General features: G+C 41.5%; 1 protein-coding gene across 4 annotated transcripts in view; it reads right to left on the reverse strand.

The window, feature by feature from the left end:
• The window catches only part of LOC134351601 (synapsin-3-like), a 337761-nt gene that overhangs the window by 251314 nt on the left and 58454 nt on the right, over window positions 1–27993 (reverse strand). For all 4 annotated transcript variants that reach the window (XM_063057970.1, XM_063057968.1, XM_063057969.1 and 1 more), the window contains exon 2: window positions 16653–17196. In XM_063057970.1, the coding sequence (XP_062914040.1) occupies window positions 16653–16972 (320 nt within the window). In that variant the 5' untranslated portion in view covers window positions 16973–17196. The remainder of the gene's footprint in view (window positions 1–16652; window positions 17197–27993) is intronic.

The following is a 27993-nucleotide window of genomic DNA, read 5'->3' on the forward strand; positions in this document are numbered from 1 at the left end:
GTAACTTGTGCGTTCACAATGATGAATGGATTTAATATGTTCATACTAAAGTGTGTGAAAGCAGACAGAGAGAGCCAGTACTAAACCACAGAAACACAGAACATTTCCCCTCACCTCTTCACATAGCTCTTTGATTTGCATTTAAATACATTAAAAATTAATTTTCCATTCAGCCAGTGAATTGGGCATCTCTGCAGGAGCTCTTTGGGTAATATTCCAGACTCAGGCAACTTCAGCTGTTTCATCATTGACATTCTTCCAATCATAAAGCCAGAAGGAGAAATATTCACTGATGATTGCACAATGCTCAGCACTATTTGCAACTCCTCAGATAAGAAGCAGTCCACAACCAAATGCGGCAAGACCTGGACAACACCCAGCCCTAAACCGATCGGTGCCAAGGAATATTCATGCTATTCAGATGCCAGGCAGAGACAATAGTCAACAAGGGACAAAGCCAGCTATCATTCTCTGGCATTACCAGCACTGAATCCCTGACCCTCAATATCACGAGGGTTACCATTGACCGAGAACAGAACTAGAGTCACCATATACGCAATGAGCATGCCAGGGGCTAGGAATCCTGCAGTGGGTAACTCCCCAGAGCCTGTCCACCATCTACAGTGCTCAAGTCATGAGTATGGTGGGATACCCTCCACTTGGCTGGATGAGTCCTGAAGAAATGCCGGATGAATACCATCCGCAAACCCGTAAGGAAGCTCAAATCCCAGCTTATGTGGGTCAAATCTGACCTGGGACTCAGGACGGCTGGTGTTTACAGGATTCTCTGTGAATGCAGAGCAGCGTATATCGGCCAGATGCACGGTAGAAACGTGCATCATGGAGCATAGGAGGTGTATCCGTTTGGGTTAACTGGAGAAATCAGCAGTAGCAGAACACTGCATTCGCAATGACCACAGGATTGACTGGCACAGAACTACTGTGCCACACCAATGGATTTTGTGACCACCTGGTGAAGGAAGCCATTGAAATGAGGCCAGAGAATAAGAATTTCAACAAAGACAAAGGACTCACTTTGAGTAAGAACTGGAATACAATTTTAAACAAGGTGGGGCAGTGGAAACCTGATTGGTTGAGGACTAACCAATCACGAGGGACAGATGATGGGAGCTGAGTATGTATACCACTGGACTAGAACTCCCTGGTGAAGATTGCGGAGTTCGTCATCGAAACATCAGTTAAAATCAACACCTGGACCCAGCTGGAAGCCCAAGAAGAATTTATGTGAGTGCAGCTTTTAACAAGACTATGTATGACATACCAGCCTGTCTACAATTATTCACTCACTCCACGCCATCAATGGACCATTGCAGCAGTTTGTACCATCCAGAGGGTACACTGCAGCGACTCACCAAGACTCGTAGACAACACCTTCCACAGCTACAAGCTCTATCAGTTAAAAGGTAGCAAGTCAGCAATAACATGAGATCACCACCAATTCTAAGTTGCCCCCCCAAGGTACACACCATCCTGACTTCAAAATATACTACTGTTCCTGCACTGTATTTGGGGCAAATCCCGGAACTACCAACACCTCAAAGACTTCAGCAGCAGTTCATCTCCATCTTCTCAAGGGCAATTAGAGATGGGCAATTAAATGCTGGTTCAGCCTACAAAGCCAGATCTCACAAATGAAAGTTCTTGTATAATGAACTCCCTACATTTACATTAATCTGCGCTCCATATGTTATTCAAACTATGCAAGATGAAATTAAAACCTTTAGTTGCTATTTTGACTTGATTTTGTCTAACCATTGGCTTTTAATAGAGACCCTGGAGGGAGTACGGAGTATTCAACACAATAGACTAATCCATTATGATAGATTCAGAAGAACTGTTTTCTCTGACAACATGCTCTGAATAAAGGCATAACTTTAAAATTAGAACAATTGAGCGATTTTAGGAATCACTTTATCATAGTTAAGGTTGAAAATATCTGCCCAGAATTCTAAGTTCCTAAAATATCTCTCTGATTAATGTTTTGTCTATTTTAATACACTCAGAACTAAACATTCCAGTAAATATCACACACAAAATGCTGGAGGAACTCAGCAGGTCAGGCAGCATCTATGGAAAAGAGTAAACAGTTGACATTTCATACAGGACTGCCGAAGGGTTTTGGGCCAAAACGCTGACTGTACTCTTTTCCATAGATGCTGCCTGGCCTGCTGAGTTCCTCCAGCATTTTGTGTGTGTTGCATAGATTTCCAGCATCTGCAGATTTTCTTTTGTTTGTGATTGCAGTAAGTATTTCCTGTAACTAAAACAACTTTAGTTGGTCTGGAGGGGAACCAATATCATGGCGGGAAGGTTTGCGAAGGCTACTGGGGAGAGTTTAAACTAGAATTGCTGGGGGGTGGGAACCGAGCTGAAGTGACGGAGGAAAGGGAGGTTGGCTCACAAATACAGAAAGTTTGGAGACAGTGCGAAAGGGAGGATAGGCAGGTGTTAGAGAAGGAATGTGCTCAGTCCGATGGTTTGAGATGTGTCTATTTTAATGCAAAGAGTATCATGAATAAAGTGGATGAGCTTAGAGCATGGATCAGCACTTGGAGCTATGATGTTGTGGCCTTTACAGAGACTTGGATGGTGCAGGGGCAGGAATGGTTACTTCAAATGCCAAGCTTTAGATGTTTCAGAAAGGATAGGGAGGGAGGCAAAAGAGGTGGGGCATGGTACTATTGATCAGAGATAGTGTCAGGGCTGCAGAAAAGGAGGCAGTCATGGAGGGGTTGTCTACGGGGTCTTTGTGGGTGGAAGTTAGGAATAGGAAGGGGTCAATAACTCTACTGGGAGTTTTTATAGACCACTCAATAGTAACAGGGACATCGAGGAGCAGATAGGGAGACAGATTCTGGAAAGGAGTAATAATAACAGGGTTGATGTGGTGGGAGATTTTAATTTCCCAAATATTGATTGGCATCTCCCTAGAGTGAGGGGTTTAGATAGGGTGGAGTTTGTTAGGTGTGTTCAGGAAGGTTCCCTGACACAATATGTAGATAAGCCTACAAGAGGAGAGGCTGTACTTGATCTGGTATTGGGAAATGAACCCAGTCAGGTGTCAGGTCTCTCAGTGGGAGAGCGTTTTGGAGATAGTGATCACAATTCTATCTCCTTTACCTTAGCATTGGAGAGGGATAGGAACAAATAAGTTAGGGAAAGGTTTAATTAGAGTAAGGGGAACTATAAGGCTATCAAGCAGGAACTTGGAAGCATAAATTGGAAACAGATGTTCTCATGGAAACGTATGGAAGAAATGTGGCAAATGTTCAGGGGATATTTGCGTGGGGTTCTGAGTAGGTACGTTCCAATGAGACATAGAAAGGATGGTAGGGTACAAGGTCCATGGTGCACAAAGGCTATTGTAAACCTAGTCAAGAAGAAAAGAAGAGCTTACGTTCAAAAAACTAGGTAATGATATGAATCTAGAAGATTATTAGGCTAGCAGGAAGGAGCTTAGGAATGAAATTAGGAGAGTCAGAAGGGGCCATGAGAAGGCCTTGGCGGACAGGATTAAGGAAAACCCCGAGGCGTTCTACAAGTATGTGAAGAGCAAGAGGATAAGACGTGAGAGAATAGGACCAATCAAGTGTGACAATGGAAAAGTGTGTATGGAACCCAAAGAAATAGCGGAGGTACTTAGTGAATACTTTGCTTCAGTATTCACTACGGAAAAGGATCTTGGCGATTGTAGGGATGACTTGCAGTAGACTGAAAAGCTTGAGAATGTGGATATTAAAAAAGCGGATGTGCTGGAGGTTTTGGAAAGCATCAAGTTGGATAAATCACCAGGACCGGACAGGATGTACCCCAGGCTACTGTGGGAAGTGAGGGAGGAGATTGCATCATCAATGAGGATGGGAGAGGTTCCGGAGAATTGGAGGGTTGTGGATGTTGTTCCCTTATTCAAGAAAGGGAGTAGGGATAGCCCAGGAAATTATGGGCCAGTGAGTCTTACTTCAGTGGTTGGTAAGTTGATGGAGAAGATCTTGAGAGGTAGGATTTATGAACATTTGGAGAAGCATAATATGATTAGAAATAGTCAAAGGCAGGTCATGCCTTACGAGCCTGACTGAATTTTTTGAGGATGTGACTAAGCATATTGATGAAGGTAGAGCCGTAGATGTAGTGTATATGGATTTTAGCAAGGCATTTGATAAGGTACCCCATGCAAGGCTTATTGAGAAAGTAAGGAGGCATGGTATCCAAGGGGACCTTGCTTTGTGGATCCAGAACTGGCTTGCCCACAGAAGGAAAAGAGTGGTTGTAGATGGGTCATATTCTGCATGGAGGACGGTGACCAGTGGTGTGCCTCAGGGATCTGTTCTGGGACCCCTGCTCTTTATGATTTTTATAAATGACCTGGATGAGGAAGTGGAGGGATGGGTTAGTAAACTTGCTGATGACACAAAGGTTGGGGGTGTTGTGGATAGTGTGGAGGGCTGTCAGAGGTTACAGCAGGACATTGACAGGATGCAAAACTGGGCTGAGAAGTAGTAGATGTTCAACCATGATAAGTGTGAGGTGGTTCATTTTGGTAGGTCAAATATGATGGCAGAATATAGTATTAATGGTAAGATTCTTGGCAGTGTGGAGGATCAGAGGGATCTTGGGGTCCGAGTCCATAGGACATTCAAAGCTGCCACGCAGGTTGACTCTGTGGTTAAGAAGGCATATGGTGCATTGGCCTTCATTAATCCCGGGATTGAGTTTAAGGGCTGAGAGGTAACGTTGTAGCTATATAGGACCCTGGTCAGAATCCACTTGGAGTACTGTGCTCGGTTCTGGTCACCTCACTGCAGGAAGGATGTGGAAGCCATAGAAAGGGTACAGAGGAGATTTACAAAAATGTTGCCTGGATTGGGGAGCATGCCTTATGAGAATAGGTTGAGTGAACTCGGCCTTTTCTCCTTGGAACAACGGAGAATGAGAGGTGACTTGTTAGAGGTGTACGATAATGAGAGACATTGATCATGTGAATAGTCAGAGGCTTTTCCCCAGGGCTGAAATGGCTAGCACGAGAGAGCATAGTTTTATGGTGCTTGGAAGAAGGTACAGAGGAGATACTAGGGTATGTTTTTTACGCAGAGAGTGGTGAGTGCGTGGAATGGGCTGCCAGCAATGGTGGAGGTGGAAATGATAGGGTCTTTTAAGAGACTCCTGGATAGGTACATTGAGCTTAGAAAAATAGAGGGCTATGGTAAAGCCTAGGTAGTTCTAAGGTAGGGCCATGTTCAGCACAGCTTTGTGGGCCGAAGGGCCTGTATTGTGCTGTAGGTTTTCTATGTTTTTAATTGCTGAAAAAGTGAAATGAAACAGCAAGTACTAGATGTAGTCTACAGATATGGCATCAACTGTAGTGTGAAGTTCAGATAACAGCCATTCAAAAGAACTTTATGAATCAGTATTTTTCTGAATGTAAGCACTTCAGGTGAGAGGACTTTAAAAGACCGATGTGCTCCACTTTTGCACTTCTGCAAATCTTTGATTATACAATTTGTGACATTCTCAATTAAACACTAGCCCAGTACTGTAGCATTTTTCCAGCAGATTATCATGTATTCTAAATATCTTCAATGGAGATGACCGGAGAGGTTCTACCAATGTAACCCATGGCTGCACTGCAGTTAGAGTGAAAGCAAACCATTGCAAACTATTGAAGAAGAGCGCCATCTCCTGGCCCTGCCAAGGTCTACATGGGGATGGGGACTACTTAGCTTGCTTCTACCTCTGAAATTGTACAGTAGCCAATAGGCTGACATTTGTTAAGTTTTCATGCCCACACCACTTTTAATAACTTCAATCTTTTCCTAAGGTGTTCCAATGCATTGACAATACTGCTAAATCTGACGACACATGAAAGCATCCAGCTTCATCAAGCACACAGAAAGCGCTCAATACAACTGGTCAGTTAGCATATATAGCCCCCTTCCATCATGATTTAAATGGTGAATGTGGTTATCATCTACCTTACGCACCAATCACCTGTTACTGATGTTGAGACCCTAGATCTTATTTCTGCTTATATCCAAATAGAAAAAGATCAGAGATGAGGTGGCAGTTACCGACCTTGGCATCAAAGTAGTCCAAGTAAAATGAACAATCAAAGTACCTACTGTAGATGTTAACAAATACTACCTTGACATTCATTTTGTAGCAGGCATTTACAGGAAAATAAAGAAATACAATAGAATTTACAAATATGACAAAATACTGTATAAATACTCACAAAAAAACAATGTGCGATAAATACAAATTGTGCAAATAAAATTTTAAAAACTGAGAACATGAGAAGTAAAGAGCCCTTGAAAGTGAGCCTGTAGCTTGTAGAATCAGTTCAGAGTTGTGGTGTGCGTAGTTATCCACGCCGGTTCAGGAGCCTGATGGTTGAAGGGTAATAACTGTTCCTGAACCTGGTGGCATGCGACTGAAGGCTCCTGTCCCTCCTGCCCGAGGAAAGGCAACATTCGACCAAGTGTGACATCAAGAAAGCCCAACGAAGATGTAGATAATGGGAAGCAGGGAAATATTCTCCTCTGGTTGGCGACACAAATGATGGAACTTGAGCCAAGCATGTCAACCACAAGACATCATTCCAGGAGGTCCTCAAACCAGTATCCCATACCCAACCATCACCACTTTTTCATGAATGACTTTCCTTCTATCATAAGTGTTGACGTGCGAATATTCAGTGATTAGATACTGTTTCACATAAACGTAAGACAATGATTGACTCCATAAATTAGAGTCTCAGCACCTCCCCATTGTGATCAGTATTATTAACACTGGCAAATCTCTTTGACCAGAAAGTTATTGATACTTACATGGAGCAATCAGAACCAGAGTATCCTATATTGATCGAATCCCAAATCTTTTCCACCATCCAGATGGCACAAGTTAGAACTATGATGGAAATTTCTCCACTTGCCTCCAAATGCTTTCAAGAAATTTATCTCCATCTGGGTCAAAGCAGCTTGCTCTGCTGTCAGTTTTAAACAGGGCATCCTATTTCTCATAGATGTTAGTCTTGTGAGACCATGGATTTGCACCTGGAAAGTCTTCACTCTCCAGGGCGCAGGCCTGGGCAAGGTTGTGTGGAAGACCAGCAGTTGCCCATGCTGCAAGTCTCCCCTCTCCACGACACCAATGTTGTCCAAGGGAATGGCATTAGGACCCATACAACTTGGCACCGGTGTCGTCGCAGAGCAATATGTGATTAAGTGCCTTGCTCAAGGACATGTTGCCTCGGCTGGAGCAATATGTGATTAAGTGCCTTGCTCAAGGACATGTTGCCTCGGCTGGAGCAATAAGTGATTAAGTGCCTTGCTCAAACACATGTTGCTTCGGCTGGGGCTCGAACTCACGACCTTCAGGTAGCTAGTCCAATGCCTTAACCACTTGGCCACGTGCCCACTTCTCATATCCGGGTTAATACTTTAAACATTCTTTGCATGAAAAAGCTGGTTAATGAAGAACCTGTGGTAAATGAAGATGATCTGATTTATAGTTACCGAAATTGGTAAAATACTCCTAACTTTAAAAAGGAAGCACTTGCAAATGTACAACAGCATGCCCAGCAGTGTTGATACTATTCCATCATAGAGAGATATTATATTTATTCTAATTTTTTTTAAATCGGGATACAGTGTGGAGTAGGCCCTTCCAGTCCTTCAAGCCATACCGTCCAGCATCGGCAATTTAATCCTAGCCTCATCACAGGACAATTTACACTGACCAATTAACCTACCAACTGGTAGGTCTTTGGAATGTGGGAGGAAACAAGAGCACCCGGAGGAAACCCATGCAGTCACAGGGAGAACGTACAAACTCCTTACAGGCAGTGGCGGGAATTGAACCCGGGTCACCTGCACTGTAAAGCGTTGTGCTAACCACTACGCCGCCATGCCGCAGCCTGGTTATATAATTCAACAGCATAGACCAATAATGCACATAAGACATATCTGTGGACACAAATGATTATCAGTATATTCCAGCAGACATGCTTTGAAGTCTATTCAAGTAGTGTCTTGAGATCTGTGCATTTCCACCCAAGACGATAGACTCGTCCAAAAACAGTCCCTTAATTTTTCATGGAATCATCTGATATAAATGTACCAAGTTTCAGAAGTGCAGGTTAATCACTTAATTTGACCCTTGGCAAGAGATTAATCATTAAACCCAGGTTGGAAGCATTCATTAGTAATGCACAAAGGTATGCTAACTGGAAATACAGTATGACATGTCATTACAGCTGGGTTTATCCTCGGATATTTTCACCTTGTGATTTAATAGCCTTAGTGCTATTACATCCAACCTACAAAAGTTATCCTTGGTGGCGATTAGCAGTATTTTTTGAAAAAAATAAATACAATGGTTAAATCCTTCATATTTTAGGCAAAAGTAGATGAATATCATTATACTTTTTAACTCCTTTCTGCAGCAATATAAAGACAAGACCTAGAAGTGGATCCACACGTTTAGCCTTGATCCTTTAGAAAATTTAGTTTTTGCATGTCATTTTCTTAAATTCACTATACTTTATTGCAGTTTATATATTTGTTTATGATTATGTGCTATTTTTATAGATATTGACATTGATATCTAGTCTATTAAAGATGTCATATCTGAATTAACTACACATGAAGAATTTTGAATTTAAGAAAATTCTTTGAATGATTCCAAGCTTTATAAAGTTGTTCAAGTGAAAAACAGAACTGTGTATTTCAGTGACTATGCATATTTTTACCCTATTTGTACATTGCAAATGAGTTTATAAACATTCTGATTTTTTTTCGTAGATTTGTTTGAATCTGTCTTATTACACATTCTTAGATCCATCAGTACACTTGTCCATGTTTGGAGATGTTTCAAACTTGGGATCACTGCTTGTGTCACCAGTACTGACTTTCCCAGTGTTGATTAGAACTTTCATAAATTCTTTATGATGCAAATGGAGCAGTGTTGGTAGGTTTTACAGTGAAATTGTGAAGCTATTACACAAGATATCCCCTGTGGGACACTGTTGGAAGGACAAAGGCTAGCAACATGGGAAACATAAACAGCTTCCTCAGTGTAATTTGATTGTGGAACATCTGTTCCAGCCCATGAATTATCAGACACTATGAAGGTTTGGCTCAGTATTGTGGTGCCAAATCTACCACAAAAATAAGATCATTTAAAACCTACAAGATAGCTAATTTTACTTCCTCAATTGCAAATTTCAAAGCAAGTAGACACACAATTGTCATTGAAAATGTCACTAGCAATACAGGATGTTAGTGAATCAGAGAAACATTCTACATTGAGAAACACAACGTGTTCAACTGCATTAAAAACACGTATTACAGAATGTAACAGGTGAGTATTTAATTACAGGAGTGAGCAACATCGGTGAACTGGAGTGATGGCGCCATTACTGAAACTTCAGTTGCTTGTTGATCAAAATCAAGGGCAGGTAAGTTGGCTCTTACAGAGTTGGAGAGGCACATCATTTCACAGGCAACTGAATGCAGGATACCGTCGGTGGCAGGAACATGCTCCAAATGAGTAAGGGACATTGTAGGATTAGAGGAGATAGTGCAAAGAGAGAAGGGCGAGGTCACAAGAAGCAAAAGGAGGAGATATTTAAATTAAATTGATGCAGTGAGCAGCTTGGTAGCAATAAAGGTCGGGGCAGATGTGTTTGATAGACAAATAAAACTTGTTCGGGATAGGAATGCAGCAAGTTTGGAGAAGCTAAATTCTCGGCAGAATGGTATACTGTCTGATTAAGTGGGTGAGCATCAAAAATTAGACAAAGGCCTAATAGTGTCCACATTTATAATCTCATACAGCTCCACTTCTACTCATATAGGTGCCACTGAAATCCTCGGCCAGACTTTCTCCAGCCCGATCCTTCAACTTCCCAAGCTCCAATCTACTCATATTCTGACATCCCTTTTTCTTCAGTTACATTTAATTTTGTCCTAAATCTACTACTTCTTCCTTTACAACCAAAGGTATCCGTTAGTCTTGCGAAACCACGGATCTGCGCCTGGAAAGTCTTCACTCTCCAGGGCACAGGCCTGGGCAAGGTTGTATGGAAGACCAGCAGTTGCCCATGCTGCAAGTCTCCCCTCTCCACAACACCAATGTTGTCCAAGGGAAGGGCATTAGGACCCATACAGCTTGGTACCAGTGTCGTCACACAGCAATGTGTGATTAAGTGCCTTGCTCAAGGACACAACACGTTCCCTCGGCTTGGGCTCGAACTCACGACCTTCAGGTCGCTAGTCCAATGCCTTAACCACTTGGCCATGTGCTCACACCCTTTACAACCATATTTTTAGTTACCCTAACTCAGGAGTTCCCACCCTGTGATCCAAGGGCCCCTTGCTCAATGGTACTGATCCATGGCATAAAAATGCTTTGGAACCCCTGCCCTAAATTAAGCTCCCAACTGCTGCTTGAGTGTCAATATCCCTTCTGGGGAGCATAGAGACCTTAAGGGCCAAAGGACTTGAGCCAAACTACAGATTAACAGTCCGTGCGGTACTGCATTGTCAGAAAGGCCTTTTCCACAGAGACCGTGTCACTGTAAAGGATTACAAAAATTACATGCAGCACAAAAAACAGGTCACTTAGCCGAGACGGGTTACTTATGCCCCACTTGAGCCTCTTCTAGCCTTTCCCATCGAAAGCTATCAATCCACCCCAAACTCAGAGGGGAGAGTAAGTTGGTACAGGCTAGTTCCGTTTACTGGGAAGAAAGTGGCTGATGCATTCATTACAAATGGGCTAAATCAGCGGTGTTAGCAATACACCCATTACAGGGAGAGATTTATTTTGCCTTCACCCACCTTTGATTTCTTCTCCTTCACATCCCTATGCAGTCTCCCGTTAAGTGTATCCGTATTATTCATTTCAACTACTCAATAGTTTCATCACTATTTGAGTATGCACATTTCCCACTGGTAACTCTATTATGATGGCTTCCATTGTTGCTCTTCCCCACAAGTGAAAACATCCACTTTGCCAAAATCCATCATCATTTAAAAGAGCTCTATTACTCAACATTCTTTTCTTCATTGAAACAGGACCTAGTTTATTCATTTTTTACTGTAAATCTCACTACAGTATCTTTGCCTCTCTCTCTTTTTTTCTCTGTGAGTATTTCCTCCCTCCACAGACCCTGACAGACCTGTTGGATATTTCCAGTGTTTTCTATCTGTATTTCACTGCCTCTGTAACCTTTGCACAACCTACAGCCAGGACTGGATGCAGAACTCCACATGTGATCCGACCAGTTTGATGCTTCTTTTTTACGTTTCCCTGTTTTTCAGTTCTATCCCTCTTAAAATAAACACTGGATCTTAATTTAACCAACACATCAAAGTGCTGAAGGAACTAGGCAGCATCTATGGAAAAAAGTACAGTCGACGTTTCAAGCCAAGACCCTTCAGCAACACTCTGAAGGGTCTCAGCCCAAAACGTCAACTGTACTCTTTTCCATAGATGCTGCCTGGCTTGCTGAGTTCCTCTGGCATTTCGTGTGTATTGCTCAAATTTCCAGCATCTGCAGATTTTGTCTTGTTTGTGACTAATTCTTAATTTGTTCATTTTGTTTTGGGCCTTCTTCCATCAGGTGATCAAAAAAAAAAAGATTTAACTGTACAGCTTTGAAGTTTCAGGGAGTTACCCCGAGTGCACTGACTAATAATTATCCCAAAATCTAGTCAGTACCACATTCTTGTTTGCAAAGGTGTATAACCTGGTTGCTGTATTTTCTCCATTCCACTCATAGCTATACTCCCAATGTATAATCCGCTGTAAGGCATTTCACAACAACCAGAGATTGGGGAATGCACTAAATCTGTGTATTTCCTTCTTACATCACCTTAATATCGGCACTGGTGATAGTTATGTGTTGTCCATAATTATTGGCAGTTCGCTTCTTGTTCAAGAGAAAGTTTATATAGCCAAGGTACAATCCTTTAAAATATGACCCATTACTGTTGATACATCTAAGTCAGTGGTTCACAAAGTGAGTGATATCCAGGAGTTGGAGTTTCTAAGGGGGTAATAAGGAAGGCGGAGTGGTGGGGGGTGCTCGGTAGCGGGGAGCGGGGGGGGTAGCTGAGGGATTACAGGCTTATTTGAAGAAATGAATTACTTATTATAAGCATTTGATCCTCAGTAACTCATAATTGATTACAAAGATCACATAATCACCTCATCTCTTGCTAACCCACTGTTCTCTTGGACCTTGCTAGTAGCACATTATGGTTGTTGAAAAGCAATGTGACACTTCTGTATTTGGCATGTAATGAGAAATCTGGACCAAAGGTATTGTGTGATTTCCAGGCCTGGCCTGTGCATTACTGTCATTCACCACTGTAGCACAGTGTTAGTTAGTATGATTCCCATAGTCCAGTCACACGGTGATGCAAGTCCTGTGAATTTGGGTATGGCATTCAATGGGGTAAGGATCAGAATCTGTCTTTCTAAATACCTTGACAACATTTCTCTGGCCTACAGCCCAGCTGTGATATCACTGCCCCACTTTATGTACCTTCAGGCAGAGAGTCAGGTTTTGTCTGAGCTATGGTGATGTCTTAACTTTCGCCTTTATTGATCTCAGCACTTGAGAATGTACTTAAATTAAAGGCATTTGATCATGGTCTTTAATCCACAACAAAAATGACAGAAGCAGACCAAACAAAAAAGTGTAGACAGTATAGTGTGGAGTATCTGAAATATGGATTTATGCCAGCACCAAGCAACCAAAAGTAGCCAATGCGTCTGCTGTGTGAAAAAGGTATTTCAAATGAGGCAAAGAAACCATCCAGGCTCCTTGAACATTTGAAGAGAATACTTTCTGATAAAGCAAACAGGAAAAGCTTATTTTCAGTCGATTCATGTAAACTTTCACAAATGGAAAACACTTCAAAACACGTTTGACAGCTCTTCACAACTTGTGTGCTTCATACAACATTTCATCGTTCATTGCTAAATCTAGAAAGTCCCACACAATTGGAGAAGAACTGATTCTGCCAGCAGTAAGGAAGGTTCTGAGTACGGTTTTGCATGAGTTACCACACCAAATAACTAAAGTGATTCCACTCAGCAACAACTCTGTTCAAAGATGAATAGATGAAATGTCTGAGAATGTGGAAGACACATTGTGCAAATACTAAGGGGAACAGAATTTGCTCTGCATTTGGATGAGTCAACCATGCCAAACATTGAATCTTTGCTCCTTAGTTATGTTCTGTTCATAAAAGATGAAAGCACAGTTCAAGAGTTGTTATTTGCAAAGGGAATAGAAACAGATATGAAGGGGGAGTCAATATTTTGGGTTGTTGACCAATTTTTCAAGAGAAGCACATTGTTGTGCAACAGAAGGGGCACCATCAATGATAAGAGACCACCGTGGGGTTATTACCTTCTTCAAAATATGTATCTAACATATTTACCATTGATTGTGACAGACAACATCTTGTCGCAAAGAAAAACCTAAGTGATTGGCTGCACAAATCATTAAATACTGTTATCCCAGTGGTAAATAAAATCAAGTTCTACGCTCTCAATTCTCAGCTACTTCGAGAGGTTTGTATCGAGAATGTTTGAACACTTGCTGTTTCACACAGAAGTCAGAAGGCTCTCTAAGGGAAACTGCTTGAGATGATTTTATGCGCTTTTTGAAACTGTGATAAAATTATTTGAAGACTCGAATACTTTATTCAGTTATCAACTCAAGAACATTAGTCATACCATTGTTTATTTGTCAGAACGATTCATAAGGTTTAATGAAATCAGTTTTCAATTGCAAAGAGATGATGTGAACTGTATCAGAGTCAAATTGGTCACCTCCACATTTTTGTCCAAGTTAACCCTATTAAGTGCAACATTGGCCGTTGCAATTTTTTCCAATTTCTGAGCCTCTGAGTTGGACGAGAAAGAAAGAATACCAGATGGTGATCTTCAAGTATACTGTGCCCATCTGGGTAAGCGGCATAAAGACCTGTCACAAATTTCAAGATCTTCCCTTGATTTAAATTCCAGGTTGGGTATTAAATCCATTCCTGAACTCTTGTAATGAGAAATTAACAGGACGGTTGGAGGGAAACCTGATTTCGCTACCAAGCAACTTTGAGCTGAAGCTGAGGTTCAAAAACATCGTATCAAGATTTCTGGTTGCATAAAGAAATCCCTGAACGCTATCCTGCTTTGTGGGAAAAGATCAAGATGTTCTTTATTACCTTTCCAACACCGTACTTAGTGGAGCGTGGTTTCAGTGAAAGCAGCCGACATCTTTCGAAGCAACAAAACACATGGCAAGTTACTGGACAACACACACAAAATGCTGAAGGAAATCAGCAGGTCAGGCAGCATCTATGGGAAAAAAGTACAGTCGACGTTTCGGGCCGAGACCCTTCAGCTGGACTGGGGAAAAATGCTGAGGAGTAGATTCAAAAGGTGGGGGAAGGGGAGGTGAGGGAGAAACACAAGGTGTTAGCTGAAACCTGAAGTGGGAGGGATAAAGTAAAGAGCTGGGAAGTTTATTGGTGAAAGAGTTACAGGGCGGGAAAAGGGGGAGCCTGAAAGGAGAGGACAGAAGGCCATGGAAGAAAGAAAAGTGGGGAGGAGCAGCAGGGGGAGTCGATGGGTGGGCAAGGAGATTAAGATAAGAGAGGGAAAAGGGGATGGGGAAAGGTGAAAGAGAGGGGGACATTACAAGTATTACTGAAATTACTGAATTACTGAATATGGGGATCTAAGATTTCTTCTGAGTGTCACTCAGCCTGATGTCGAAAAGCTGACATCATTGCACAAAGCCCATCCATCTCATTGAACGGTGAAAAAGCAATGAAAAAGTGAATAATTGAACTACTAATGTACACTCTAAAACTATTGATTAAATACTGTAATTAAATAATGAAATAAATTTGTTTACGCAAACATGAGGAATTCTGCAGATGCTGGAAACTCAAGCAACACACATCAAAGTTGCTGGTGAATGCAGCAGACCAGGCAGCATCTCTAGGAAGAGGTACAGTCGACGTTTCGGGCCGAGACCCTTCATCAGGACTAACTGAAGGAAGAGTTAGTAAGAGATTTGAAAGTGGGAGGGGGAGAGGGAGATCCAAAATGATAGGAGAAGACAGGAGGGGGAGGGATGGCCCAAGAGCTGGACAGGTGATTGGCAAAAGGGATATGAGAGGATCATGGGACAGGAGGCCCAGGGAGAAGGAAAAGGGGGAGGGGGAAAAAAACCCAGAGGATGGGCAAGGGGTATAGTCAGAGGGACAGAGGGAGAAAAAGGAGAGAGAGAGAGAAAGAATGTGTGTATATAAATAATGGATGGGGTACAAGGGGGAGGTTGGGCATTAGCGGAAGTTTGAGAAGTCTATGTTCATGCCATCAGATTGGAGGCTACCCAGACGGAATATAAGGTGTTGTTCCTCCAACCTGAGTGTGGCTTCATCTTTGCAGTAGAGGAGGCCGTGAATAGACATATCAGAATGGGAATGGGATGTGGAATTAAAATGAACAAAATAATAAACAAAATAAATTTGTTTGTAGCTTTAAATAGATCTGAAATTATTTGTCACTGCTTTAAATTTTTATTTCATATTTTCTTTCACTGTGCATCGTAAATCAAAGTAAGTAGCATGTTAGACCCCCTGTCAGACATTATCCAGGAACATTTGAAAAAGGTTAAATAAATTGGGGACTGCAGTAGACGTTTTTCTTTATGCTGTAGATATGATGCACATTTCTGTTATTCTTGGTACATCTAACTCTGGTTATTAGATTTCAATTGGGTTCGAGGAAACTTATCTCGTTCTAGTATTCTTAGGAATCATGTTTTAGTAAAGGTGTGACTTTAAGAAGAAAGTATTGCAGTCCATTCAATAAAAGTACACCCACTGTACGCACCAAAAATGCTGGCTACATTCAATAAACAAATAATTAAAAACTTGTCCACCCCTTTCACTAAAAAAACTCTAAGCCCTGAACATTTTCTGGCTTTGTTTTTCTGATTCCCAGCAGCTGCAGTACTCCAATTTTGTTACGCTGAGTTGGCTTACATACAGTGACAACATAATTTCATACACCTCAAACCACATTAGCGATATCTTAAATACTAAATGAAATGGTGACATTTATAACCAACAGACTTCCAGGTGGTATCCAATAACCCATAAGAGGAATGCAATGAAAGGTTCTGGGGATCTAAAATAAAAATAGAAAGTCTGGAAACATTCAGTAGGTCAGGCAGCATTGATTCCAGCTGGAATTTCAAAGTCCCAGCATTTGAATTTTTTTTATTTTTGCTCAGGAAACACAAATCAGTTTACTTTCTCACAATGCGCGCATTGACATAACTGGACAGAGTCATATTATTTTCAGATAAAATAAAAAGCAAATTTGGAAAGATTACACAAAAGCCCATCAAATGGCAACAAGTGGAGCAGGAGAAGGCTGTTGAGGAACTGAATACCCAGCACAGGTGACATGGAATGGCCCAGGTTTCTGAGAACTATTCCTCCCAAAAGCCCAAAACACACAAATTCACAATTTCAAACTGAGAACGAGAAACCAACGTTACCAGTTCCATCAGTCTAACCCGGCGAACAAACACCTACCAGTCTGTGTGAGGGTCATCGACCACCAAGAGGATTTTCGGCTTCCGGACAGCAGGAGGGGTAGGACTGGTGGCAGTTGGTGTTGCTGTTTGGTCGACCAGCCCTGCGGCAGCTGCCGTGGTCTGCTTGACGGCGTTGGAGATGGAGCTGAGGATGGTGTTGCCGGCAGAGGGGGCCAGCGGCTGGCGGCGCTCAGTAGCTGGCGACACTGGTGAGCTGATCGAATTGTCGGGCCGCTGCAGGTCCATCATATAACCATTCGGTAAATTCGCCACAAAACTGCTATCAGAGAGGCGCCTCCGCAAGTAATTCATCTTCATGAAAAGGCGATGGTGTGTCTGTGGAGGAACGGGGTACAGCTCAAGGCTCAGCTGATGGACTGGCACCCTTCGCTCTGAGATACCTCAATGGGTATGCGTATTTTTGTGGAGACGGTAGAGCAAGCTGATAGCAGTAATGATCTGGGGTCCCTGAAGAGGAACTACCGATTGTGTAGATGATGTCGTCTGTAACACAGTCAGATCTTCAGCCTATTCTGCCTTTCCTGTGGAGAACAAAATCAATTAGCAAGGTGGTATTGGTCTTGACACAGCACCAGTTGAATAGTGAACTTTATTCAGTAACGTTGCCTGCAGCATTGGATGTCAAGACGGATGGTGTTCAACTTAAAACCTTGTCAGATTCAACCATCAAAGAAAAGAGCATAGAAGCTGGAATTACATTAACTACATGGCTGGGACTACAGCTTGGCCAGATCCTGATTTCAAACATCACATCATGAACCAGTCAAAATTAGACCATAAGACATAGGAGCAGAATTAGGCCATTCGCCCTTCGAGTATGCTCTGCCATTCCATCGTGGCTGATTTATTATCCCTCTCAACCCCGTTCTCCTGTCTCCACCCCAGGACCTTTGACACCCTGACTAATCAAGAATGTATGGAACTCCACTTTAATTATACCCAACAACTTGACCTCCACAGCCACCTGTGGTAATAAATTCCACAGATTCACTTCCCTCTGGCTAAAGAAATCCCTCCTCATCCACTATAGGAAAGGTTCTCTCCACATCGACTCTATCTAGGATTCAATGAGATCCACCCTCATCTTCTAAACAGCATCGAGTACAGGCCCAGAGCCATCAAATGCTCTTTATATGTTAACGCTTTCATTCCCGGAATTATTCTCATGACCCTCCTCTGTACAGTCTCCAATGCTGGCACAGCCTTTCTTAGATAAGGGGCCAAAACTGCGGTCAGAGCAATGCCTTATAAAGTCTCATCATTATATCCTTGCTTTTATATTGGAGTTCTCTCGTAATGAATGCTAACCACCAACTCAACCTGCAAGTTAACTTTTAGGGAATCCTGCACGAGGACTCCTAAGTCCCTCTGTGCCCCTGCTTTCTGAATTTTCTCCCCGTTTAGAAAATTGTCCACACTTTTATTCCTTTTGCCAAAGTGCATAACCATACAGTCCTTTACACAAACTTCCAACTGCCACTTCTCTGCCCATCCTCCCAATCTGTCAAAGTCCTTCTGCAGACTCCCTACATCCTCAAGAGCACTTGCCTCTCCACCTATCTATATACCATCTGCAAACTTAGTCACAAAGCCATCAATTCTGTCATCCAGATCATTAACATATAACGTGAAAATAAGTGGTTTCAACACCAACTGCTGAAAAACAACACTAGTCAATGGGAGCCAACCACTCTCTTTATTCTCACTCATTGCCTCCTGCCAGTCAGCCAACCTTCTACCCAAGCTAGTATTTTTCCTGTAACACTCTTATCTTCCTAAGCAGCCTCATATGCAGCACCTTGTCAAAGGCCTTCTGCAGATCCAAATAAACAACATCCACTGACTCTCCTTTGTCTAAACTGCTTGCAATTTCCTCAAAGAACTTCAAAAGATTTGTCAGGCTAGATTTCCCCTTACTGAAACCATGCTGACTTAGGCCTACTTTATCATGGGCCTCCAAGTACCCTAAAACCTCATCTTTAATAATGGACTCTAACATCTCCCCAAAAACTGAAGTAAGGCTAACTGGCCTATAATTTCCTTTCTTTTGCCTCCCTCCCTTCTTATAGACTGGAGTGACATTTGCAATTTTCCAGTCCTCCAGAACCATTCCAGAATCTTGTGATTCTTGAAAGATCATTTCTAATGCCTCCACAATCTCTTCAGAGAACCCTAGGAGTAGTCCATCTGGTCCAGGTGACTTATCTACCATCAGATCTTTCAAGTTCCCAAATGCTTTTGCCTTAAGAATAGCAACTACACTTACTTCTGCTCCCTGACACTCTCAAATTTCTGGCATTCTGCTAGTGTCTTCCACGGTGAAGACTGATGCAAAATATTTGTTAAGTTCATCTGCCATTTCTTTTCCCCCATTACTACCTCTCCAGTGGCATTATCTATCAGTCCAATATCCTCTCTTCTACTCTTTGTATATCTGAAAAAAAAACTTTTGGTATCCTCTTTATTATTGGCTAGCTTACCTTCATTTTTTATCTTTCTCCCCTATAATTTTTTTTAGTTGGCTTCTAGTAGTTTTTAAAAGCTTCCCAATCCTCTAACCTGCTAATTTTTGCTATATTAAATGCCCTTTCTTTTGCTTTTATGCTGTCTTTGACTTCCCTTGTCAGCCACAGCTGCCTCGTCCTTCCTTCAGAATACTTCTTCACCTTTAGGACATATCTATACTACACCTCCCGAATTGCCCCCAAAATCTCCAGCCATTTCTGTTCTGCTGTCATCCCTGCTAGAGACCCCTTCTTTGGCCAGCTCCTCTCTCAAGCCTCAGTAATCCTCTTTACTACATTGTGACACTGATACATCTGACTTTATCTTCTCCCTCTCAAACTGCGGGTGAATTCTATCATATTATGATCACTGTCTCACAAGGGTCCCTTTGCTCTCTAATCAAATCTGGCTCATTTCACAACTCCCAGTCCAGGATTGCCTTTCCCCTAGTGGGCTCAGCCAAAGCTTCTCTAAACAGTCATCTCGTAGGCATCGTACAAATTCCCTCTCTTGGGATCCAGCACCAGCTTGGTTTTCTTAATCTACCTGTATATTGAAATCATGCATGACTTTCATAACATTGCCCTTATTACATGCCTTTTCTATTTCCTGTTGTAATTTGTAGCTCACACCCTGGCTGCTGTTTGGAGGCTTGTATATAACTCTGTTCAGGGTCTTTTCACCCTTGCAGTTTCTTAACTCTACTCATAAGGATTCTACATCCTCCAATCCTGTGTCACCTCTTTTTCAGGATTTGATATCATTTTTTTACCAACAGAGCCACCTCTGCTTACCTGCCTGACTTTTTGATACAAGGTGTATTCTTGGACGTTGAGCTCCCAACTATGATCTTCTTTCAGCCACGATTCAGTGATGCCCGCAACATCATACCTGCCAATCTCTAACTGCACCGCAAGATCATCTACTTTATTCCATACACTACGTGCAGTCAAATATAGATCTGTATCATCACCCTTTTTGACTTTGTCCTCATGTTACATTTCACCTCATCCCACTGGCTGCAATTTTGCCCCGTCGTCTGGCTGTCCTTCCTCACAGTCTCACTACACACTGCATCTTCTCGTACACCAAATGCCCCGTCCTCAGACCTATTACTCTGGTTCCCATCTCCCTGCCAAATTAGTTTAAACTCTCTCCAACAGCTCTCACCAACCTGCCCCTCAGTTGCTTTCTTTCTATTTCGTATATTGTCGCACTAACTTATCACAATTCCACATTACGAAGGCTCATTGGGGTCCAATTAATTTGACAGCAAATTACATTATTCAAGATTAATGTGATAGCTTTTCTTGATGAGGTTTCTTAAATGAATGACTGTAATTTAATTCAAACTGTTTAAGGAGGTTTAAGGTTAATAACAAAGATCAAGTAAAAAGGAAAATTCATTCGCATGTCTTTTGAAATATCTGCTGGATTGCATGGCTTCTGAGCAGATTTATAGTTATAATAATTTTAATTTATTTTATGGACTTGTTTTGATTAAAATAAAAGCAACATTTCAAAATCCAGCCTTTAAAAGAGGAATGGAAATAAAATCTGTATTTTCCAATGTATATCCACAGCTCTGAAATGGCAGGGTGTTTTATTGTTTTCTGACATGAAAAGGCAATTGCTTTAATTAGTTATACCGCATTCTCAAAATTGTGCTTGGAAGTAGTTTTGATAAATGGAATAAAATAAACTGGGATTCCAGGTACACATTGATATAGAACTTTATTGCTCACCACTAAGGATTTTTTTTTTTAAATTGTTACAATATGTTGGCTTCAGTGGAAAGAGAGACATTAATTGCCCTGAGTAATTGGTTATCATGGGAGATACTCCACTAAAACAGGCAGCTTCAGGACTTTGACCCAGCAGCCATGAAGAAACAATAATATTTGCCCGAGTCCAAATGGAATGTGACCTGAAGCTGGTTATATACCTATACACTTCCTGCCTTTGTCCTTTTTAGAAGTTATTGTTTCTGACATTGGACAGCATTGACAAAAAACCCTTGTGATGTATCTTGTAGCTAGTTTGTGGTAACACTGTGCTGTATGAAAGTTTAAACTACTGCTTGGAGTAGGAGACAAGGAAGCTAATTTGCCTTGTTGACTATCAAGTGACCGGAGTGTTGCTGGAGGTGAGTCTTCTCCTGACTTGAGATTTGAAGGTGGTAGAGCATTTCGGGAGCCACTAACCTCTTCCCGTAGTATTGACATAACGCCTCTGATTGAGTTTTGATCTCTATCTTGTTGAAAATTTTTATTGTATAACTTTTGTGTTGTGACTATTACTTGCCATTTTACCCCCTTAGATATTGTCAGGATCTTAGTGCATGCAAGGAAGGACTGCTTCATTATCCGAGAACATCTGAATGGAATAAAACATCAAGCAAACTTCAGCCAACACATCAGCTTCGGAGCTTGGAGAAAATCCCTACTGAGGGAGGTGACTACAAATCACAGTGAAACGAAAGAGCTCTTACAGCAGTGCCCCGGCCCAAGACAATATGCGTCCAACAAGCATAACCATTTTGCCATGGTTGGTTTTAATACTGCAGTGAGATACTTTCCCCATGATCTCCGCTCATTTCATTTTTACTTACGGAAAAAGACCCTTCAGCCCATCAAGTCTGTCCCAAACACCAAGCACACATTGAAACCAATCCCATTTTATTCTCCCCATTTCCCCATCTACTCAACCCAAAATCTTCACTCACCACACACCCCTCCTCACACTTTACAGTAGCCAATTAATTTACTAATCTGTGTGCTTTCGGGACACGAGAGAAAACAGAAGCAGCATGAGAACCCAGTTTATTATCACCACTGTCAGGTCATAAAATGTGTTGCTTTATAGCGGTAGGATGGTGCAAGCCATAAAAACTACTACAAGTTACAAAAATAATGAAGTATTGCAAAAGATAAATAGTGAGGTTGTGTTTCCACGTTCATGGACTGTTCAGAAATCTGAAGGCAGAGGGGAGGAAGCTGTTCCTATAACATTAAGTGTGGTATTGAAGCTCCTGTACTTCCTCCCTGATGGTAGTAATGAGAAGAGGGGATGTCCAGGGTGATGGGGGTCCTTAATGAAGGATGCAGTCTCCTTGTGCCAATGGTGGAGCTGGGAGGGTCTACAGCCGTCCGCAGCCTCTTTCTATCCTGTGCATTGGAGTCCCCATACCACGCAGTCATGCTATTAGTCAGAATGCTCTCCACCAGACATTGGTAGAAATCTGCTAGAGTCTTTGGCGACACACAAAATCTCCTCAAACGCTTAATGTAGTATAGCTCTGACATTCTTCCTTGGTGTTTGCATCAAAGTTGGGCCCAGGATAGATACTCTGAGACGTTGACACCCAGGAACTTGAACCTGCTCACCCTTTTCACTGCTGACCCCTCAGTGAGGATTAGAGTGTGTTCTCCTGACGTCCCCTTCCTCGAGTCCACAATCAACTCCTTGGTCTTACTGCCATTTAGTGTAAGGTTGTTGCTACGACACCACTCAACCAGCCGATTTTTCTCACACCTGTACGTCTTCCCGTTGCCATCTGAGATGCTGCCAACAATAGTGGTGTCATCAGCGAATATACAGATTGTGTTTAGGCTGTGCCTAAGGCACCTAGAGGAAGCCGACATTACAGGAGGGCTTGCAAACTCCACACAGCACCGGAGGTCAAGGTTAAATCTGTTGTGTATTTAATATTTCAGCAATATTTGAGTAATATTGTAAATATATTGGTTGATTAAGCACTTTTTGTTGTTTACATAATGTATTGTGAGTAATACATAAAGGTACATAAATGGCACACTTCATCATGTGATAAGTGCACAACTTGCTTAAAATAAAAAACAATAATACTTGTTCCCTTGGGCTCCCTTCCTTTTCTTGCAATTACCTCAATGTTTTACAGTTGCAAAACCGTAACAGTGGCAACGAGGAAGTTTTAAATGAACCCACAGCGACTACCTACCTGTAGAAACGCAGCGAGATGTTCAAGTTATTAAAAAGTGCAGCAAAAAATGGTTGAATTTTTTAAAAAGTGCAACACTCTTTATTTCTTTGAAGCAGCAAGTATAATTTTGCAAAAGGAAAAAAGATCAAGTTTTTTAAAAAGGCAGGAAACAGACTAATTCACAGGTTCATAAACAATAATACTGAGTGATAATAATCATTTTTTAAAAAGAGCAGAAATAACTGGGTATATCAGAAAGATTGACATGTTTGATTACACAATAGATAACTTGATATCATATACTGAGCAAATGAAGCTTTATTTTAAAGCAAATGAAATAGCCAATGAGAAATGAGTACCAATTTTGCTGAGTGCATTAAAGGCATACAGTTTGCTTAGAAATTTAACTACTCCAACCAAACAAGCCAAAATGAGTTTTGCTGATATTGTGAAAGAAATGTAGGAACACTTAGAACCAAAACCATTGTTGAGTGCTGAACGCTTTAAGTTTCACAAGTGCAATCAAAAGGAAGGGGTGTCTATTCCCATGAATGTGGCTGAATTGGAGAGATGGTTGAAGAATTGTCAGTTCATTGATGTGCTTAATGACGCACTGAGAGATCATTTAGTTTGCGGAATCTTACAGGAAAACATTCAAAAATGGCTCCTAACGGAAGCATAACTTATACTTAAAAGAGCAGTTGAAACAGCTGTATCAATATAAATAGCAGACAGACGCCATTGTGCTGCAGAGTAATCAAAGTGAGAATGAACGAAATTGCAACTTCTAAACAGAAACTGGCCCAGCCAAACAAACTGTGTTACCATTGTGGCAGGGACTCACATACACCAGACCAATGAAAGTTTAAAAGCGAAACCTGCAGAAAATGAAACAACCAGCATCTGAAGGTTTTCTCTTGTTTTGGAAAATGTAACAAAGTAGGATACATACAAAGAGCATGTTGGGCAAACAAAAATAAATGGACTGCACAGGAAAGAAAAAAAAAGATAACAAGTCAAATCGCAGTTTCAAAAAGAGCACTAATCTGCATGCTGTGATGAAAATCTGACAAGGATAAGAGAGTGACAAGAATGGGTAGCCTTCCAAGAGGAGAAATCATTTCATAAAGGGATCAATAAGAAGAGTAATAAGAGAGTACCCCAGTGAACTGAATGCACCCTCCCAAGGTCAAGATGCACATCCTAGAAAGAAGAAAAGGAAAAGAAAGAGAGAGGAAGAAGCCAGGACTGGGAGAGAGGCAAGGATCAAAGTAGATCTGGAGAGAAAAGCAGAGTAAAGGTGTCTAGGGCTATCAGATCCACTTCCTGCAGTCTCAGAGTCAACTTTTACAACAACCAAGGAGGAGGCCCCAGATTTTAAGATTGTTTCACAACCGCAAGTCTCACCTGCCAAGCAGAGTGACCTCCCTTGTCAGGAAAGATGTAATCTCACAAGAGTAAGAAATCCTCCACAGTGTTTAAATCTTTGGACCTGAATGGGACAACTTAAAATTTATAATGCTACATATGACTGTATATTAGTAGTATTACATAGTACACTGTGTATATAGTTAAGGTGCATTCTATATTGAGTTGGACTTTATAGCTAAGCAGGGAAGAGTGTTATGCATTTAATATATCAGTAATATTTGAATAGTATTGGAAATATATTGGTTGATTCAGCATTCTTTGTTGTTTACATAATGCATTGTGAGTTATATTTAGAAGTATGTAAATGGCATACGTCATCATGCCACTGCATGAAACATGCATGCATTGCTTAAAGTAAAAACAAAACTAAGACACATTCTCTTGGGCTCCTATCTTTTTCTTGCAATTAGTTTGATATTTTGGAGTTGCAAAACATAACAGAATCCAGGCCCTCAGAGCTGCAAGGCAGAAGCTCTACACACGGCATAACTGTGCTCCTCCTTAGGGCCAGGAAGCTAAGCGGTTTGCGTCTTATCCAGAATTCAGACCTCGTAGCCGGCTGGCCCAAACTAGCCATGAACAAGCAACTTGTTGACATGTGTTCATTTCTAACCCTGTTGAAAATCACCCCCTTCACTTTGCTGCTGATGATTGAAACAGGAAGTGATTCACTGGATGTACCTGCCTGGTGGCATGGTAGTGTAGTGGCTGGCACAATCACTTTGCCGCGCCAGCAATCACTGATTGTGTTTGATTGCCACCGCTGTCTGTAGGGAGTTTGTACGTTCTCCCCGTGACCGTGTGGGTTTCCTCCGGGTGCTCCAGTTCCCTCCCACATTCCAAAGACATACGTTTTTAGGGTTAGTGAGTTGTGGACATACCAAGTTGTCACTGGAAGTCTGGCAACACTTGTGGACTGACCAGCACAATGCTCGCTGATTTAATTTGATGCAAAAATTAAACATTTCACTGTATGTTTAATTGCACCTGTGACATATAGATAAAGCTAATCCAAACTGATCTTGATTTCTGCAGTGCTTTGTTGGAAAGCACTACATGAAGCAGCACACAGCAGTGCTGGAACAGGCTGCCCGTTAGCTCAGGAACCTCTGGATCAAAGCCCTTCAGCACACAAATAGAGATATAGCAAGTACATTACAATCTACACCTGAATCTGGAACATATCTTACATAAAATGTCAATATCAAATCACCTGAATTAAGCAATGAAATTAGCGACCTCTGCCATTAACAATTAAAAGACCAGGATTGTCAACCGAACAATATCACCTGCCACAGCCCCTGACAGTTGTCAATAGTTTGTCAGTTCTTCAACATCACTTGCAGCAGTCTGGAATTCTCACCATGTCATCGTGGGACCATCAATCTGAAAACATTGCTGTAATGTTCAAGGTAGAAAGTTCACAACCTAGCTCTGAGGGAAGTGATCCTGAAAAAAAGCTTCATTTCCCTCGATAAATACTCAGCCTTTCCTGAAGCACACCTTCTCAATATTTATGCGTCTCCATATGTTTTCAATACTGAACAATTGTTTCCCATAAATTATATTTGCAATAATCTCAAAGGTATATGGGTAATTTAGTTCAATGAAGCCTTCAATCACCTTTGCCTGTTGGTCTCAATTACCTTCACTCATAGAATCATACAGCAGGGAAACAGGCCATTCTGCCAACTCACTCATGCTGACCTGTGGGCAAACTTCCATGTAAAGCATCATCGCTGGTGTTGTAATAGTATAATGCTAACCACTACACTACCATGCCACCATCTTGGTAAAGGAACTGAAACCACTGCTAAAAAGGCCAGCAGAGCCTTATTAAACTTTAATGAACACTCGCGGACATTTTAAAAGGCTGTACAGCATTTTGGTAGCCGCTGTCAACCCTCTTAGGAGTAAATGATTCGGTGTGAAAGTTATTTAAAGTATCCTGCCATCTGGATTCACCACTGAGGTTGCTTATTGTTCTGTTTCATACCTGTAGTCATCATCATCATCAGGTGCCGTGCCCAGATTGAGCTTTGACTGTCATGGCCCACACACCCCTGTTTCGGGTCAAGTGGATCAATTCATTGCTATTCATTTCCAGTTCTCTGGCTGCTGTCTCCATTATCATTTGTCTTTGTCTTCCTCTTGCTTTCTTCCCTTCAATCTTTCCCATAATTACTGTGCATTCTAACTCCTCTTTCCTAATCACATGTCCAATGAAGTCACATTGCCTTTTCATGATCTCATACATTATTTCTCTTTTTGTGCTTGCTCTGCTCATGACATCCTCATTAGATATTCGTTTCATCCATGATATTCTTTGCATCTTTCTCAAAAACCACATCTCTGCTGCTTCAATTTGTTTCCTCATGTTACTAGATATTGTCCAACATCCCGATCCATAAAACATAACTGGATAAACGTAACATTTCAGTACTCTGAGGCAGGTTGTCATGCCTAGTTTAGTGTTGGTCAGTATACTCTTCATTCTCGTAAAAGTGTTATTTGCCATCCTTATTTTTCTTTTGATGTCCATGTCACACCTGCCATCTGATGTCACCCAGCTTCCTAAGTAGCAAAAGATCTGTACTTGTTTTATGTCTTCCCCATTTATTTTCAGCCTGCAGATAGGATTCTCCTTCTTTTTGGATATCACCATACATTCTGTCTTCTTGCAGTTGATAGGTTGATAGGAAACTCTAGATCTGAAAGACCTCCACCTAATCAGAAATCTGTACTGGGAACAAACTGCCGCTGTAATATAGATGGAGAAGTGAGTCAGTTTACAAAAATCAAGAGAGGCGTTAGACAAAGGTGTGTTTTCTCCCCTGATTTGTTTAATGTGTACAGTGAAACAATATTACAAAAAATAAGAGTCATCTTGGGCATCAAAGTTGGCGGTGAAAACATCAATAATTTTGGATATGTGGATGACACTGTGTTAGTTGCAAGTACAGAGGAAGAACTACAAAACTTAATTGATATACCTGTGGTACTGAACTGAATAAAATGGGACAAGAGGCTCTAGGTCCTATTTGTCAATGTGAGGCATGATCCCGCCACGGCTGACCCAGTGTAAGGTCCACTAATGAACTGGTTAGGAAAACCCAACACATGGAAAGGTCAAGTCTCAGCTTTGCCATCTGTCAGAGCAATTGGGTGATGTGAATGCTACCACATGTACCTAACACTGAGAGCATTCAAAAACCATTAAAATCAAATAAACAATTTTAGAAATCATACAAATTTTCAAATCAAAAGTGTAAAAGCTACTTCAAAACAAAATTTAATAGGAGAAGAAATATATAAATCACTACTTTATGATTTCACCTTACGTACAGACACTCCTGTGCCTAGTGTTTCTTTACAGACATATAATCAAAGTATGTATATAAGCTATCTCATGTATTTACTG

The sequence above is a fragment of the Mobula hypostoma genome, chromosome 9 (genome assembly GCF_963921235.1).
Source record: "Mobula hypostoma chromosome 9, sMobHyp1.1, whole genome shotgun sequence".
NCBI lineage: Eukaryota > Metazoa > Chordata > Chondrichthyes > Myliobatiformes > Myliobatidae > Mobula > Mobula hypostoma.